Source organism: Pituophis catenifer, unplaced genomic scaffold (assembly GCF_029215685.1).
Source record: "Pituophis catenifer annectens isolate HBS135680 unplaced genomic scaffold, rPitCat1.0.hap2 SCAF_1, whole genome shotgun sequence".
In the NCBI taxonomy this organism is placed as follows: domain Eukaryota; kingdom Metazoa; phylum Chordata; class Lepidosauria; order Squamata; family Colubridae; genus Pituophis; species Pituophis catenifer.
In genome coordinates this window covers 148411541-148428833 of record NW_027256881.1, presented here as the reverse complement: position 1 = coordinate 148428833, position 17293 = coordinate 148411541, and the positions used below count along the sequence as shown (strand labels likewise).

Sequence of the window (17293 nt, the reverse complement as noted above, 5' to 3'; positions counted from 1 at the left end):
GAAGCGAATCAATTCGATTTTAATCGAGGGTTTAATTGAGGGTCTTCCCGTTTACATCATGTTATTAATCATAATTATTTCTTGCTTTATATTAGGTAAAGATTCCCCTCGCACATATGTGCTAGTCGTTCCCGACTCTAGGAGGCATTGCTCTCTGTTTCAAAGCTGAAAAGCCAGTGCTGTCCAAAGACATCTCTGTGGTCATGTGGCCGGTATGACTAAATGCCAAAGGCGCACGGAACGCTGTTACCCTCCCACCAAAGGTGCTCCCTATTTTTCTACTTGCATTTTTTACGTGCTTTCGAACTGCTAGGTTGGCAGAAGCTGGGACAAGTAACGGGAGCTCACCCCCTTAGGGATTCGAACCGCTAAACTGATGACCTTTTGATTGACAGGCTCAACGTCTTAGCCACTGAACCACCGCGTCCCATATATTACTTTTTAATTATTTATTATATTACTTTTTAGAAAATAGCCAACCAAACAAAATTTCAATAGTTTTTTAAAATTACTGGTCCTGAGAAAGGTGTTTTGTATTTTAAAGTATGCATACTACTGACATTTGCAGCCAGAACCAAAGGCGATCACACCGCCCTCCCAAAACCCGCGTATTGCCCTGAGACGGGATTCGTCTTGTGCTCATTCCCACCGCGCTTCTTCTACCCCGCACATGGTGGAAAGCCGTCGCATCGAACCGGAAGCAAAGGTGCCCGTCGGGCAGTTCCCGTCACTCTCGGTTCCTTAACTCGATTTTGGCGGCGGCGGTTTAATTTCCTAGTTGCTCAAGATGGCGGCGGCCGCCTTTCCAAGGCGCTGTTGCAGCCGCTGGAGAAAAGAGAGGATAACTCCGCTTCTGGTGATGCTGTGGGGAGCTGCCGGCCTGGCGTCCCTCCTTACGGTTGCGGCTTCCCTGGAGCCAGAGCCTGGGGCGGTGGGGAGCCACGTGGTGGAGCTGAGCGGGTCCAACTGGAGCCTCCTGCTGCAGGGCCAGTGGATGGTGGAATTGTGAGTAAGCCAAAGGGCGCGCGCAAACTTGGAAAGGGAATGCAATGCAGGCAGAAGAGCCCTGCCAGCCTTCTCTCTCTCTCTTAGAGCGCCAGTGGCAGGATGGACTACAGCCACCATCATCCTCAGCCAGTTTGCCTAACACGTTGCAAGGCAAGGCAGTGTAGAGGTCTCCGGCTGCAAATCCGGATAGCCTGGCTTGACACTTATTTGGGGGGCATTTACTTCGGTCCGCAAACGTGGGGGAATCCTTTCTAGCGTGATAGGCGTTTCCCTGCGCTTAAGGCAGATGCAGTTTATAAACCTAGTTCGTCCGTGTTTAATTTTGGGGAGTTGGCTTTTTATTAATGCAAGTAAATAACTAAGGCGATATGGGTTTTTTGTTTGTTTTACAGAGCTTTTATTGTTTAAGTCTTTTCCGATGGGCTTTAATTAAATCCAATTTCCCCCAAACCAGTGCCTGCTCAATATATTAGTATTAATATATACTCAATAAGTCAGGTTAAAGAATTCCCCTCTTCGGGCCATACTGTTCGGTTGTAAAGTTGTAGTTTATTGAGTGTCCTTGCAATAGTTAGGCTACATTGCAAGATATTGTTTGGTATTTGATGCTAAACAACACCTGCTGCAACATGCTAAGCTTTGCTAATGAATTGATACATATATGTAAAGTGCTGTGCCCAAACAAGCAATATTATGGCATAATGTAATGGCCTAGTTCTCAAAATGCTTGAAGGCAATGGCTGAATTTGCACAACGAACTGAACTCACAAACCAGTTTAGTGATTGTCTAGTGGAGGGGTGGGCAATTGTGGATCTTTTACAACCTGTGGACTTCAACTCCCAGAATTCCTGAGACAGCCAAGCTGTCTCAGGAATTCTGGGAGTTGAAGTCCACAGGTTGTAAAAGGGCCACATTTGCCCACCCCTGGTCTAGTGTATTGCATGAATGTATCTACTATCATAGATATGCTTAGGAAGGACATAGTGAAAAATAACAACAACATGCAGTTTAGGATAAGGGGTTAGCTCTACAGTCCATGAATAGCTGTTAGTCACTTCTGATAAGGATGACCAAATTTTGCACGTGAAGTAGGTTAGACATGCTGTTGTAGCAGCCCACAAATTGGATTACGTATGTGATATGGGTGTAATTCTGAAACAGCAAAATATAGTATTCTAGTATTTTTGTTGCTTTTTTTATAACTGTTTTTCTGTGGGTTTCTCGAAAAGTGGCAGTATGCATGAAGCATTTCCTTTTTAATCATTCAAGCAGACATGTATTATTTCCAGGCTTACAAGGCTGCTTCAAAGGGCAAGTGCATATGTAGCTATCTACAGGCATGTACATGATCCACAGCCATTCTATTTCCTTGGAAAATACAGAATGGCTGCCCATGCATGAACATGAGATGACAGCCAAGGGCATTTTCCATATTAGTTCCATGAACTTGGACAAGACATAGCTTCTTTTACAAGTTGGAAAACAGATTGATTCCTACCCACTCGCTCATATTGAACACTCATTTTGAAAAATGTACAGACTATTAAATAGCAATTGTCAGCCTTTTTTATATTTGGTACAGCTATTTTTATTTGTGTACACAAATTATATGCTTTGTCAGATGTGCATATAAAATAATAGCTCTTATTTTAGATTTATAATGTAAAAGACACACCCTGATCAAACAACAATCAGATTCTGCTCAGGGTAATTCACTGGTGATTCATTGCCAAACAAATGAAGAAACCAAGAGATGCTTTGGTTCACAATTTGAATACCATGGATATAAAGCAAAAGAGAAATACAATTGAAAGAGAAAGTATGTTCACCTCATCTTAGCCCTCTTTTTTGGACATGGATGAAATCCTAAATTGTCACACAATGAAGTTTGGTTATGTCTGGGTTTTTTTCTTTTAACACAAATGCATAGACTTCTTCAGGGTTTCATTGATCTGGTCCAGGGTATCATATGGATGAGAAATAAATCTGTGAAGTTAAATTTAGAACTAATGAATCTAGTACAATATATCATGAATAGGTGATCTTTTGATGGCTTCTGGCCTTAACATTTTTGTGTAACTGCAGAATGCTAAAATCAAGTAAGTTGGGGACTTGAAGATTCTGCTAAAATATTATAAAACTAGCTGTCAGAATTACATTATATACTTTATAATTTAGGAAACCCTACGTGTTTTAGCACAAAACTAGCAGTTAAACATCTCCAGAAGAGGTTTGCAAAATGTTCTGTCACAGGATGTTCTGTGAAACGTAGAATACATTAAATGGCTTGTTTTGGGACTGGAACATTGCATGATGTCCTTGCTTGATAGGCAATAGTATAAAATCCTTACATAAGAAACACTGCATCGATTGTGAAGGCGGTTCTCTTTCCTTCAGATATATTTCTTGCAGAATAACTGTTAAGTGTGCAATTTCTGCAGCATACTTTTCCCTTTGGTTTGGCCCTTCGTGGCCAGAATAAAATTTTTATGAAGTAATATATTAAAAATGTTTGCTGCCTAGAAAGTTTGTCTTTATTGCTGAAAAATTACATTATGGAAGGTGACTGCAGCAGATTGGCTGGTGTTAGATACTGATTTCTTTGATAAGAATTTTAAGAGTATTTGCTATACTAATTATTTGGATGTTACGTTGTGATGCTGTTGAGTTGTTCAGTTTTTTTAATAGTATTCAGAGCATAGCTGTGCTCTCAAGACTATCATGTACACTAAGTTTTTCAGTCAGCATGCCTGCAAACATCTCCTGCAGAAAGTGTATCTCCTTCAAATGGCTATATAAAATCACTGTTGAATACTGTGTTCATATATACTGGATAAATGAAATATACGATCCAGGATGTAGCTCTACATCAAAATGTAGAGCTACATCCTTAGAATTCAAAGCAGCAGTACTGGTCTTGTTAGAGGTTCCAAGAAGCAAACTCAATAGGGGAAGCCAGATTCATTTAATGGCCATGATGAGGTTAGCAATGAAAGTTTCGGTTCCAATAGTGGTTGTAAAACAAGAACTGCGTGTATATAATTTGGCCTATAGCAGTGTATGCCACTGCTCTGTCAGTAATCTGTGAAATTGAGTCAATTGGATTTTTGACATTGACTGAATGTTGAGAATAATATTTTTGGCATGTCTATTGAGTGAATTTGGAGAATAGAATGATTGTGGAAGTGTAACATTGGCATTCTCACTGCTTTTTGGTGCAGTATTATGGTAGAAAAATACCAGGTTGCATTGCAGAATTCTTGGAATGAAGAACATTAAGAGCTGAAAATATCTTGTAAATTAAAAACTATTGTTTCAATTTTCTCTGAACTTGAAAGTGTTCCAAGGTAATAAAGGGTATGTTTTGTGCTCAGATTCCTTAGAAATACGTAGAAAAGTTATGGTACAGTCAGAACAGCCTGTTTGGAATTCAAAGCAAGATACTGGATGATTTTGAATTCAAAATGTTTTGCCCTTGTCTTTTTTCTGTTAACTGTTGTCAAAAGCCTATAGATTTTGATAAATTGAAAACCACCTAAGCAGATAATGAAGTAAGCTCATGCTTGTATTGTACTGTCACTTTCCTTAGCTATGCTCCTTGGTGTCCTGTCTGTCAGCAAATGGAATTGGCATGGGAAGCTTTTGCAAGAAATAGTAAGGAACTCGAACTCAGTGTGGGCAAGGTTGATGTCACTCAAGAACCAGGTAAGTAATGAATAATCATTAAGAACAAAAATCAATGTAAGTAATTCAATTGCTTTTTTACGTAAGTAATTTAATTGCTTTTTTTAAAAAAATGGAAACAGGATATTAAGTCTTAATGTTATTAGCCCAAATTCAGATTAATTTTCCCCAAACTCTGGTAAGATGTCTGATATGATCCCAGATCAGTGTGATCAGCACCCATGCTCAATGGGGATAATCAGCATTGTAGACATATAGTCCAGTGATTCTAGATGGTGACATAGTGGGCTAAAGCTGCTTTGGAAATTAGCACTATTGTGTAAGATAGTCCTCAACTCACCATAATGAACCCAATCATTATGGTTGCAAGTCATGATGTCATTAAGTGATGCGTCCACAACATTGCCTCACTTAACAACCCTTAAACCCTTACCGCTCCTCTCCCATTAAATGGAGCATGGGATGCTTCAGGTGAGTGAGATCTAGTACAGGCCCGGGCCTTCCTGGTTCAGGCATCCCAAGGTCTCCTCCTCTCCCTGAGGCACCTTAACAGAGAGCAGAGGTTTGGGTCATTAAATGAGGGTTAATCTTGGGTTCCCGTAGCCTTTGGTCAGCTTCTCATCCCACCTTTTGTCAATATGCAGAGCTTGAGCTCGCGTTGGGAAAGGGATGGCCAGGCTGCTCTGCCCCTCAGCATTCCTAGACTGTGTGGCTCCATCTCAGAAGCAAATGCCATTATCGGAACGGCCTTAATGATTGTTTAAAAAATATCAACATGTACTTATAACTTCTTTTGTAATAAATAGAAGAAGCTCACTTGTGAAGTCCATAAAAACCTGCTGTTCCAGAAGTTTGTAATGTAAAAAAAGAATTTAAAAATCAATTCCAAGGTGATTAAGAAACAAGGAATGGTTGAATTTTTAACTTGAACTTGAAGCAGTGTTGAAATGTAAAATTTGTTACTACTGGTTCTGTGGGCGTGGCTTGGTGGTGGGGGTAAGGTGACTGGTTGGGCATGGCCAACTTTTTTTTTTCTTTTAAAAGCATTTTTTCTACAACCTTAAGAGGTTGCAGGAAAAATTGCTTTTAAAAGCCTCTGACGATCCCAGCTGAGCCGCGCGATCATCAGAGGCTTTTTTTTTTTTTACTTTTAAAAGCATTTTTTGGCTGCAGAGGTTGTAGAAAAAATGCTTTTAAAGGTTAAAAAAAAAGCCTCTAATGATCGCGCGGCTCAGCTGGGCATGGGGGGACAGGGATTTTTGCTACCGTTCTCCGAACCACCCGCTGCCATCGCTACCGCATTGGGTGATCCGGTCCGAACCAGGAGGCATTTCACCCCTGCTTTGAAGGCTATATTACAACTATGAGTGTAGTTGTAATCCGTCAACTTCTAGTCACTCAGCTCATAAGCAGACCTCAAAAATATTGGTTCCTGCCATCTACTCAGAGGAACATTGTGTAGAGTCCATGTGGACTATCTCGAGAACTCTCTTTTCTCTAGAGTGATTTTTTTCCCAGCTTGGATCCCACATCCGGCCAAGATTTCGGCTGTAATGTCCTGTTTCTTCAGGAACATCTTCAGTTTGCTATGGCCTTGGAACCTTTTTAACAATGGTATTAACCCTATTGTAGGGTTTATGCTAATTTATACGTTACCTGTCTCACAACAATTTTTGAGAGGAAGGAATTGCTGTTAAAAAAAAAGCTTTTTATTTGACGTGACTTAAGTCAGAAAATATATTCTTCTTCCAAGATGCTTCTGGATTGTCTGTAAACTAACAGCTTGTGTACGTGACAAAAAAATTCTCATGGATATTTTAAAATTGCCCCTGAATATTTCTAAAATGTGCTAAGACAAATTCTTTTCTGTTAGTACTTGGAATTCCTCTCTCTTTCCCTTGTTTTCTTTCAGTGTCTGACCACTTTAATTATAATTAACATTTTTACCAGTGGTGGTTAAGGGGATCCAAAGGAGACCAAAGGGGTTCTTGTTATATATGTGAAGCCATGGGAGTGTAAGTTGCCAACTCCCACAAAATGTGTAGAATATAAAAATGAGCTCTTAATTGTAAAGTGTTTGTCAGATGATGATTATATGTAAGAAGCAAGATAAGTGCTATTTAAAACTAATATCTATTCTCCTCAGGTGTAAGTGGCCGTTTCTTAGTCACTACTCTTCCCACTATTTACCAGTAAGTATGTATTTTAAGTACTCTGAAAATAGTTGCTATTTACAATTTTAATTGAAAATGTTTCCTTTTGTGTGTGTGTGTAGCAGAATAAAATATGTGATGAAGCTAAGGAAAAATCATCCATATATGTCAATTACTTCAGAAAGCAATGCAAACTTTTTTTAAAAAAATCTTATTGCAGAGAGCCCCATTATTTTATTTGTCATAAACAAACCACAATGGAATTCACAATATCTCTCCCTGTAATCAGGTCCAGTGGGTTTTATTAATTAGATTACTTTGATTAATTATAAAAAATGCCATCACTCTGCTAAACAAATAATTCCCTCAGCACTATCAAACTATTTACTAAGTCTGCACTACTATTAATCTTCTCATCGTTCCTATCGCCCATCTCCTCCCACTTATGACTGTATGACTGTAACCTTGTTGCTTGTATCCTTACGATTGACTGTTTCCTAATATGATTTGATTGCTTATTTGTACCCTATGACTATCATTAAGTGTTGATGAACTTTATGATCCTTGACGAATGTATCTTTTCTTTTATGTATACTGAGACCATATGCACCAAGACAAATTCCTTGTGTGTCCAATCACAGTTGGCCAATAAAGAATTCTATTATATTCTAAGATAGTAAATTAAGGTTGTTCCTGGGTTTATATACTCCAATATCCTTTGGAAAACACAACCTAGATTTTTGGCCCAGAGGAAACATGCTATATGATAGCTACCCAAAACAAGTAATTAGGTGATTGAATTGTAATAAGAATAAAAGGAACTTCTTTTCGTTTTTCCCTGAATACATCTCCTTATTCCTTTCTTCTCTGTCTTATTTTCATCTCCTTTTCCCCCTGCTTTCCAATTCCCCAAGTGGAATAATACTCTTAAGGATGTGGAGAAAAATAGTACAAAAAGGATCCGGTTCTCTGTAAAACTTGTTAATTTGCATGATTGCTGCTCTTCTACCCTGGAGGGTAATAAGGTTTTAGATTCAATAGCGTAACTATACTTTAATCTGTTTTCAGTGCAAAGGATGGAGTTTTTCGCAGATATCGTGGCTCGAAGACATTGGAGGATCTAGAGAGTTATATCCTGGAGAGGAAATGGGAAAGTATAGAACCTGTGGCAGGATGGAAGTCTCCCTCATCTCTAATGTAATTATAATGCAATATCGTGTCCCAGATTGGAATTTCATCCTAGGTTAAATGCAGCCTTGGCTGAAAATAGCAATTCCCAGTTGAATATTGTTTGCACTTTTTAACTTTCAGGGTGACTTATTCTGGTAGTCTATGTTTCATTCTGCTCTACCATCTACTGGTAGAGATTGTCCAGTGCTTTCAGGATTATAGAAAGGTATTTACTTTGCATTTAATTTTGAGCTGGAGGTCCATGTTTTTAAGGAATAAAAATCACAACAGGTGGTAATTGGTTGTGGTGATGACATATGGAATATATGTAATTAGAGGGTACCTGTAGAGTACAGCTTAGTGAAGATTGCTATTATATCTTGTGTGAAGTGTATTCATTATGATAGAGATTTTCTGTATAAATGTAGATGAAACAGTATGATAAAATCTGATAATTTGGTTTTACTAATACATTCTGTAAGTATTGTAAAGGTTGGTTAGAGAAACACCACTTTCTTTTTATTTCCATAGTTACCGTATTTTTCAGAGTATAAGACACATCTTTTTCCCCCAAAAAAGAGGGTGAAAATTGGGGTGCGTCTTATACTCCAAATGTAGCCACGCCCAGCTTCTCAAACAGAGGTTTCAGAGGCTGAAAAAAGCATCAGAAAAGAAGCTTCAGAAAAGAAGACCCCAAACAGAGCTTCAGAAAAGAAGACTTCAAACAGAGCTTCAGAGGCTTTTTTTTCAGAGGCAGGAAAAAAAACAAGGCACAGAGCTCACAACCAAGGAACCTGTTGCTAAAATTCACCTCTGGGAACAGCTGATTGAGGGTATTCCGGGAGGCCAATCCACCTGCCAGTCAGCTTTTTTCTTATTTTTCTCCCCAAAAATTAAGGTGTGTCTTATACTCCGAAAAATACAGTAAATTATTGTGTCTCTCTTGATCAAGTAACATGAGAAATAATAGAATAGTAGTCCCAGAACAAATGGGAACACACTTTTTCAATCTTTAATTATTTTTAGTGATCATGTTTATATTGATTCTTATTAGGATGTATGGAATGGCAGGACTCTTCCATTTATCTGCATGGATCAGAGTAAGTAAGCAATATGTGTCTTAAATACTGCAGAAAACCTTTATATCTGATCTATGGTTTTAAAAGATCTGTCGTGTTCCCCAATGATCATATAGCTTGTGCGTCTTTATATGGTATGGAAAGAATATAGATCAATATTAATGCTGATCAAACCTATTCATGGAAAAAGTTTCTACTTCTAAAACTTTGGTTCAAATTGTGACAAATAATTGAAATTTTATGATGGGATGCAAGATTTCAACCTGGTTGCATATCAACGCCGTATTCTGCCATATGGTAAAAGCTCCAACAGATTTATAAACTCTTCAAAACAGTGTTTTAAATTAAGTATATAATTCATACATTTCTGTTTAGAAGGTGTTAAATAACAATAGCACTTATGTATTGCTTCACAGTGCTTTACAGCTTCTCTTAAGAGGGTTACAGAGTCAGCATATTGCCCCCAACAATCTGGGTCCCTCATTTTACTGACCTTGGAAGGATGGAAGGCTGAGTCAACCTTGAGCCCGTGAGAATCGAACTGGCGAACGCTAGCAGCATTATTAGGATTATTAGGAGCCTGAAACAGTGGCCCCCAACCTTTTGGGCACGAGGGATCAGTTCCATGGAGAAAAGTTTTTCTGTGAATTGGAGAGGGCATGGTTTTGCATGCTGCCTGCAGCCTATGGATTGGGCTTTGCTTGTTTGCATGGCTCTGTTGCTGGCATGCTGCAGATCAGTGCCAATCCACAGACTAGTGATTGGGAACCCCTGGTCTAAAACATACAGAAGAAAATACACAGTTGCTGTTTACCTGTACTTATTTAGACAATGGTATCAGTTGTATTCAGAAATAAAAGTTCTAATATTAATGCTACTTATAAGCCTGGGAAACCAACAGTTAGAATGTTAATTAGAACAACAAACAAGCACAGCAAGACTCTCAGTTTCTCTGAATAGGCTCACAATATCCACTGGCTTTATCTATGCACAGCTTCTGTGTTTTTCCTGTAGGTACTTAAGCTTTAAAATCAAGATAATCTCATTCTGTATTGATGAGTGTGTCTTGTGAGAAATTAGAGTAGACATGAAAATGCATTGTTCAATAAATTGAATTGCTTCTGTCAACAGTTGTTGGTAACTTAAAACCTGCGAGGTGTACCTCATCTGAAAATTAATGTTAAAAAAATTGAAAAATATAGTAATCTTAGTAAAAAAAACATACCTCAGATGCTGAGCGTAGGTACATATCGCAGCTGGCACTACCTAATACCCACAGAAGATACAGCCAATGATAGTTTTATAAAGGATTTGATTTTGTAAATGATTTATGTGAAATTGATTCAAACCTCTTAAAGTCAAAACAAAACAAAACTGTATTCTTCTGTAATTACATTTTCAGAATGGATATATTGTACAAATATTCCAAACAATAACTGGTAGATAATGGAACAGCAGTTTCAAATCAGATTATGTTTCTGTTGCAGCAAATCCACAACTATTTTACTGGCACTCTTGGGATTCATATTTGGGTTTCTTATGCCATCTTCATATTAGCCACCCTTCTGATTGGTCTTATCTTGGCTTTGGTAAGAAAACAGTTTTATACTCTTAAAACAGGTGTATAAAAATGGGAATAATAATATATTGGTAACAAACACAGCAAATGGTATCATCTGAAGAGTTCACTATATATCAAGAAGACATTGGTATTCCTACTGTATTGGGGAATTGTGAAAAAATTAATGGTAGATCAAATCTTTCTATGCTATCAGAGAAAATAGTAATCATTCTCTCAAGAGAATGGTAGACAATTATCTCTCAAACTCTTGGTCTTCTCTTGAGCTTTACTTTTTATCAACTAAATGATCCTGGTCTATGAATTATAAAACTCAAGAGAAATTAGTATTTCATATGTTAATAAATTTTGAAAAGAAACATTACTGTCAAAGATGTAATGTTTAATGTTTAATTTTAATTTTATGATGAATTTTGGCTCATTAAACTTGGAATAGAGCAAAAAGGATAATCTTATCTTTATCTTCCTGATATCAAGGAATAGATTTATTATAAATTATTTAATCTATTTTTGAAATGTCCTTATGTTCCAAAAGTGAAAAGATGGCACAGCATGTTTCTGTGGTCTTAAGTATAAGCAGACATTGAAGCTTAGATTAACCTATATTGATATCAAATATGTTTTTGGATTAGATTTATTTTTTGTTTTATTTTAATTGGTACAGTATATGTAGCTTCTTTTGTATTATATAATCACTGGTGTATTTTGTTGCTGTAGTTATACACCACCAATTAAAACACACAAAGAAATATCACTAGAGAAATTATAGTCTAGAACAGTGGTTCTCAACCTTCCTAATGCTGTGACCCTTTAATACAGTTCCTCATGTTGTGGTGACCCCCAACAATAAAATTATTCCTAAAACCATTGAAAATATGTGTTTTCCGATGGGCTTAGGCGACCCCTGTGAAAGGGTCATTCGACCCCCAAAGGGGTCCCGACCCACAGGTTGAGAACCACTGGTCTAGAACTTCTATATTGTTAGAGTAATAGATCAGGATCTCATTAAGGATTCTGAAAAGTCCTGGTTTATCTGGTTTAGAAATAGCTGCATGAAGATTTGTGTAAAAAAAAAGCATTTAGAGAGGGCTTTGATCTATGGCTTTCTTTAGCACAGCTCATGACTTTCATTGGCATAAAAATATGGGTATTTGACATTGAAGTGCAACATAATTACAAACCACTCAGATATAATAGTGTTGGGCTATTTAACCAGTTTTGAAATTCCCTAGGTTTGTTTTATAGTACTTTTTTCTTTCTTTCAGATATTTGTTTTGCTTATAGACTGCATGTGTCCAGCTAAGTCCAAAGAAGAAAGTTTTGGTATGTACACATAATGAAGAGTAATGCTAGTGCTTCTAGTGTTTGTATATAGTTTCCCGGAAAGAACTCAACAGATAACAATATAGTACACTGGAAGAATCCCTTTAAAACAAACAATAGACTATACTGAGGTCCTGATAAAATTTGCATGCATCTACTGACCACACAGTGCCAGGTTCGTCAACACCTTGGCCACAGTGCTCTGGGGGTAAAACCAAATCTTCACTGTTTTCCTGCAAGTCAGCAAGGCCAGGCTTATCAATGGGAGGCTGTTCCATAGGATAGGCACCATGACAGAGAAGACATGCTTCCAAGTTCCCACCAGGCAACACTGTTCTACTGAGAGGACCTGGAGCATGCCCACCTTGTCAGTTTAGTAGGAGGGTGGAAACCATTAGGAATAGGCGGTACCACAATTAATCTGGCTCCATGCAACATAGGACTTTAAGGTGACAACCAGTACCTTGAATTGCACCTTGAAGCCTACTAGGAGCTGAGGGCCAAAGGCAGTTCATACAGCAGTAGTATTGCATGGGCATACCAAGATGCACCAACTAATGCCCATGCTACTACGTTCTGGACCACCTGCAGTTTACCAACAAGGGCAGCCCTATACAAAGCACTTTGCACTAGTCCAATGAGTTCTACATGGAAGTAGAACACATTTTCAAATAGTATGGAAATATGCCACTGTGAATAATAATCTATTTTCAGCATTCCCTTAATTTCCACTCTGATAAATAACCTTATCACTGGATTCAAACATCATGCTGAATCATAATGAGATTGTTTTGGCCTGACTTGTATATATTCAGACATTATATATATCCAGATGTCTGGTAAACTTGCAAGATTGTTTTCTCTTGCCATGTACATGTATGCATCCAAATTAGACTGTGTTATTTCTCCATGTCATATAATATATGTGGGAACATGCATAAGTATGTATGTATGTATGTATGTATGTATGTATGTATGAATGAATGAATGTCTTTATCTTGTCATGTTTATGTTTATATTAGAGGTGGAGACCCTTTGAGAGCTGTAAACAATGTAATTTCATTTTAATGTATTCCGATTAGTGTACATTTAAAGTGACAATAAAATTATTCTATTCCTATTCCTATTCCTATTCCATTCCATTCCATTCTATTCTATACAATCTGTAAGTAGTTCAACACAGAGGTAAAGAAGCTTGGGGAAATGAATGACAAGAGTTAGATCTGAAAGCTGGCACTTTGTAGCTTAGCAAAATATTCCATTTGTACAAAAATACTAGCTCTTGTTTCCTCAATTCTTTTACCTCAGATTCCATAGATCCTGATGAGAATAAGATAGAAGATGAACAACAAACTTTGGAACTTTCAGCAGGGGACGAAATTCCAGAAAAGGGTTTGTCTGTTGGAGAAAGCGAAGAAGAGGGAGAAGATGAGTCTCAGCCCAATTCCTCAGATGACTCAGCAGTTGAAGGATGTGAGGAAGAAAATGATTTAGAGCTTTTCGAATCTGACAAGTTAGAGGAGACCTCCTTAAGACAACGTAAAAATCAGATGGAGTCTGAACTATAGTGAAAGTAATTGAGCGTATACTTTTAAGTGGACCAAAGAAGAATGGGACCTTCGTTTTGCAGCTGAAGCCAAATATTTGACTTATAAGCTGTTGCAGCTAAATATAGGCTGACTGCCAGAAAGCATCTGTTTTTATTTTTAAGGTTAATATTTTGAATGTAAAATATGGCTAATGTTGAAATCAGAGACATGACAATCAAGCAACCACATTGAGTTCAGGGATAGGTAAGAGGTTTTATTGCATCAGCCATACCATAAACTGTACGAAGTGGTCATTCTGTACAACTGCAAATTGTCTGTGTTGCAGAATTAAGTATAAAACAAGAAAAGTTTTTTTGGGGGCTTGCTGGTACAAGTTAATTCCAAAATGTACAGTTAAAGACAAAAATCTAGAGGACCGAAGGCAGCTTAAGACGGTAATAAGGTTTTACTGTTTGATATGCTTGAACAGATAACTGTTTATAACTCTCCAAGGTCTTTGGCTCCAGTTACCTAAGGCACTTCCTACAGGCTTCAGAGCTGTGATGTGTATTTCAGGGGAGATCATAGTATAACAAGAACTATGTTTACAATATAGTTTACAAGCTGCAAAGGCTTTACTTTCAGCTTTCTTGAAAGCCAGGAAGAGATTTTTAAATATGGACGTGGCTTTCTTACAACAATCAGTTTCATATCCATTGTCCCAATATTATAATCTGTCAAGTCAATATCTCAGTATCTGATTTGTTGGCCATATTTAGATTCCTTTGGATTCATTCAAGACTGCTTTGATATAACATTGATTCTTTTATGTATTCCAATTCAACCCACAATGCAGGAGAAGCCTGAAAAAATATCATTGCAAATTTCTTAATGCAAACAGAATGTCTGGATGCATAAATTGATTTTTAGTTTGTCCTCAATAATCAGAGTATTTATTCTGTCCCATAGTTGTCAAAGTTCTGTATAGTGTAGATCTATGAAGAAATCATGTAAGTATCAGTATTCCCTTGTAAGGTTATGCAAGTGTTGAATGTGTTATGATGAATTAAGTTTATCAAAGAAGCAACTCAGAACAGTATTATTTCCCTTTGTATTTAGAGACAATTATTTTCAGTGGTATCCAGCGAATTAAAATAAATGTCAGGATCATTGTTAAACATGTTATTCAACTTTCAGGTTCAGAGATTTTTTAAGCCTAAGAAATGATAGGCTCAGACTAAAGTAGTAAAAATAAAGCACTATATTTGTTTTATGTGCATGCTGTCATAAAATTTGTCAGTTGCATTCTCTGTTGATTAGAACTATTTTCAAATTTTTGTTAACCTTTTGTTGCACTAAAATGAGTCTTAACATCTATACAATTTGCTTAGTAAAAGACCTTTCTAAAGAAGTTTTAGTAAAACTATCCATTGCACTTTGTTAATATTACAGAATATTGAGCAAATAGATTCAAGTGCTGGGGGTGAGGGAAGCATTTAATGACAAATAAATGTTTAAATGTACACACTTAACCTGCTGTGACAATACTTATTTTAAAAAAAATACATGTTTGAGAATCTTAACATAACACAGTTAAAGAAACTAATAGTTCAGCATCTGCATTTACTAGCATTTTTTTTCATTGCTGTTAAAAGCACGAAAAAGATAACTTATTTGATTAGATTCTTAAACCTCTGAACCTTAGTAATATGACCAAGCATGTTTTTTTTGATAATGTAAAAGATTCAGGTTGAGTATTGGTTTGAGAAGCTGGTCCATGATGGTTGTATCGTGTCCACGTGTCCATGGAACTAAATCCACAGTTTACTTTTATGTACAAAGAATTCAGAGTTAAATGCTCTGGGCTCAGTATGACAGTACTTGGTATATTTTTCACAGTCTTCCTTATTTGTCTTCCAATTTTTTACAAGGTAAAGTATTAGAACTTAGTTCATAAGATTTCAGTTCAGTTCATTCTTGCTTAGAGAGTTGATGACTTGATGTCTACATGGATATATAAACCACTGCTTTAAGCTGGCTTATAATAAAGATGACTGCAAAACATTCCAAAGGAATTATTAAATTTGGGGGTTTTTTTTAACACAGAAAAAAAATTGAAATTATTTTGAAACAGCAATCACTATGACCTCTATTTATAAGTTTGAATGTATAGGTGCTTTTAAAAGCAGCAAATGGAGTAAACTAATTCATTTGAAGATTCTTAAGAGTTAATATTTGGCAAGTAAACTTCTTTGCCCAGACATCGCTATTTTGCATCTAATTTTAAAAAGCAATATTACCATTTGTGTTTCTAATTGTTACTTTAAATGAACACTTGCTCAGTTTTTAGTTTAGTTTGACATGATTTCTATGTAAAACATTTATATTAAAATGCTGCTTCTTTATTAACTATAAACTTTATTATATATCTCTGTGTTCACTTAATGTTTGTTTATTTAAGGTGTTTAGAGTTTTTAATCACATTCACTCCTCATCTTCCTCTCCTGGTACTCTGTCTCAACTGTTGCTTCAGTTTCCAGAAATCCTTTGAAAGCAAGGGGGCTTTCTGGGCATTGAACTGAGACCTTAATCATGTACCAGAACCTCAGGATTAACCCCAAATTTCCTTTGGAACCAAATAGGGTCCATTCAGCCCTCATGGCTGACTGGTTTAATAGGGACACCCAACCTGGTTTCGGTTATACATGCCAAGTCAGCCCTCTTATACACATGAAGACATGAACAAGAGAGGCTTAATTATTGGTCAACGTGGCATTTAATAGTGGCATTTGGAAGCCAAGGTCTGGCAACCAGGCATAAGGAAATAGCCTTGGGATCAATTGGAGACATTGAAATATCTTCTCCAGGACCAGCCAGCCCTGCCCTATCTCCTGTCCAAGATTCTGTTGTCTGCTCCTTCTCTTCCCAAAAGGCCAAATCTCCCTGACTTGTGCCATCCATCCCATTGATAAAGGCCTCCATCCAGTCCTAAACTAGCAATCTTTCTCCCTCTCTGGTTAACTAGTTCCTGTGAATTGCTTCTGATCTAGCATGCAGTGATCTGCCAGTCAGCTGCATTCCCATCACACATCCACACCACACTCCTAAATCCCCTCCCCCACTCTCATAGGGGGGTTTATGAGGGGCAAAATAGGCACTCATCACTGGCTGGACCAACCCAGAAAATTATAGCCCCTCCCCCCACATAACATTCAGAGGAAATCTAGGTGATCGCATCAGCTGGCTCCAAATACTGATTGAAAGTCCTTTCACTTCTCATTCCAAGTCCTTCAGTGCTGTGCAGAAGATTCCTTGGGCACACATTGCTGAAAGGTAGCACAAGTGGATACATTTCTCTCATCTGCAACCTCTGCCATTTGTAAAAGACAAAATGGCCTCTGTCCAGAATGACAGGCTGTATGGCAGATAGAGGACAAAAGCCAAATCCAGCTCTGTTACTGGACCAGTTTTGCTCCTTGGTACTCACCCATAGCAACCAGAAGTTCCAAATCTCTGAATTCAGGCTTCTCTGGGTTGCCACCATTGCTTTCCACCAGCTGATTGACAGTATCTCCAACTCTAATCTGCAGCACCTCTAGATCATCTGATTGAATACATTAGCTGTAAGGGGAAGTGAATGGATTCAGAAAGGTAAAAGCTTATGTAATGATGTGTGTTATGTTTTTACATTGGAGTACACTGTATAGGGTGGCTCAGTGGCCAAGACGCTGAGTTTGTCGATTGAAAGGTTGTCAGTTCAGCGGTTC

General features: G+C 37.5%; 1 protein-coding gene across 1 annotated transcript; it reads left to right on the top strand.

Moving 5' to 3' along the window:
• Nucleotides 1–787: 787 nt before the first annotated feature.
• Nucleotides 788–15954, top strand: TMX4 (thioredoxin related transmembrane protein 4). Its single transcript, XM_070956280.1, has 8 exons — nt 788–1005; nt 4599–4714; nt 6840–6885; nt 7915–8043; nt 9071–9116; nt 10583–10684; nt 11940–11997; nt 13306–15954. Exons 1-8 carry the CDS (start codon nt 788–790, stop codon nt 13563–13565), a joined length of 975 nt encoding a protein of 324 aa, XP_070812381.1. The 3' UTR covers nt 13566–15954.
• The last annotated feature ends 1339 nt before the right edge of the window (nt 15955–17293 follow it).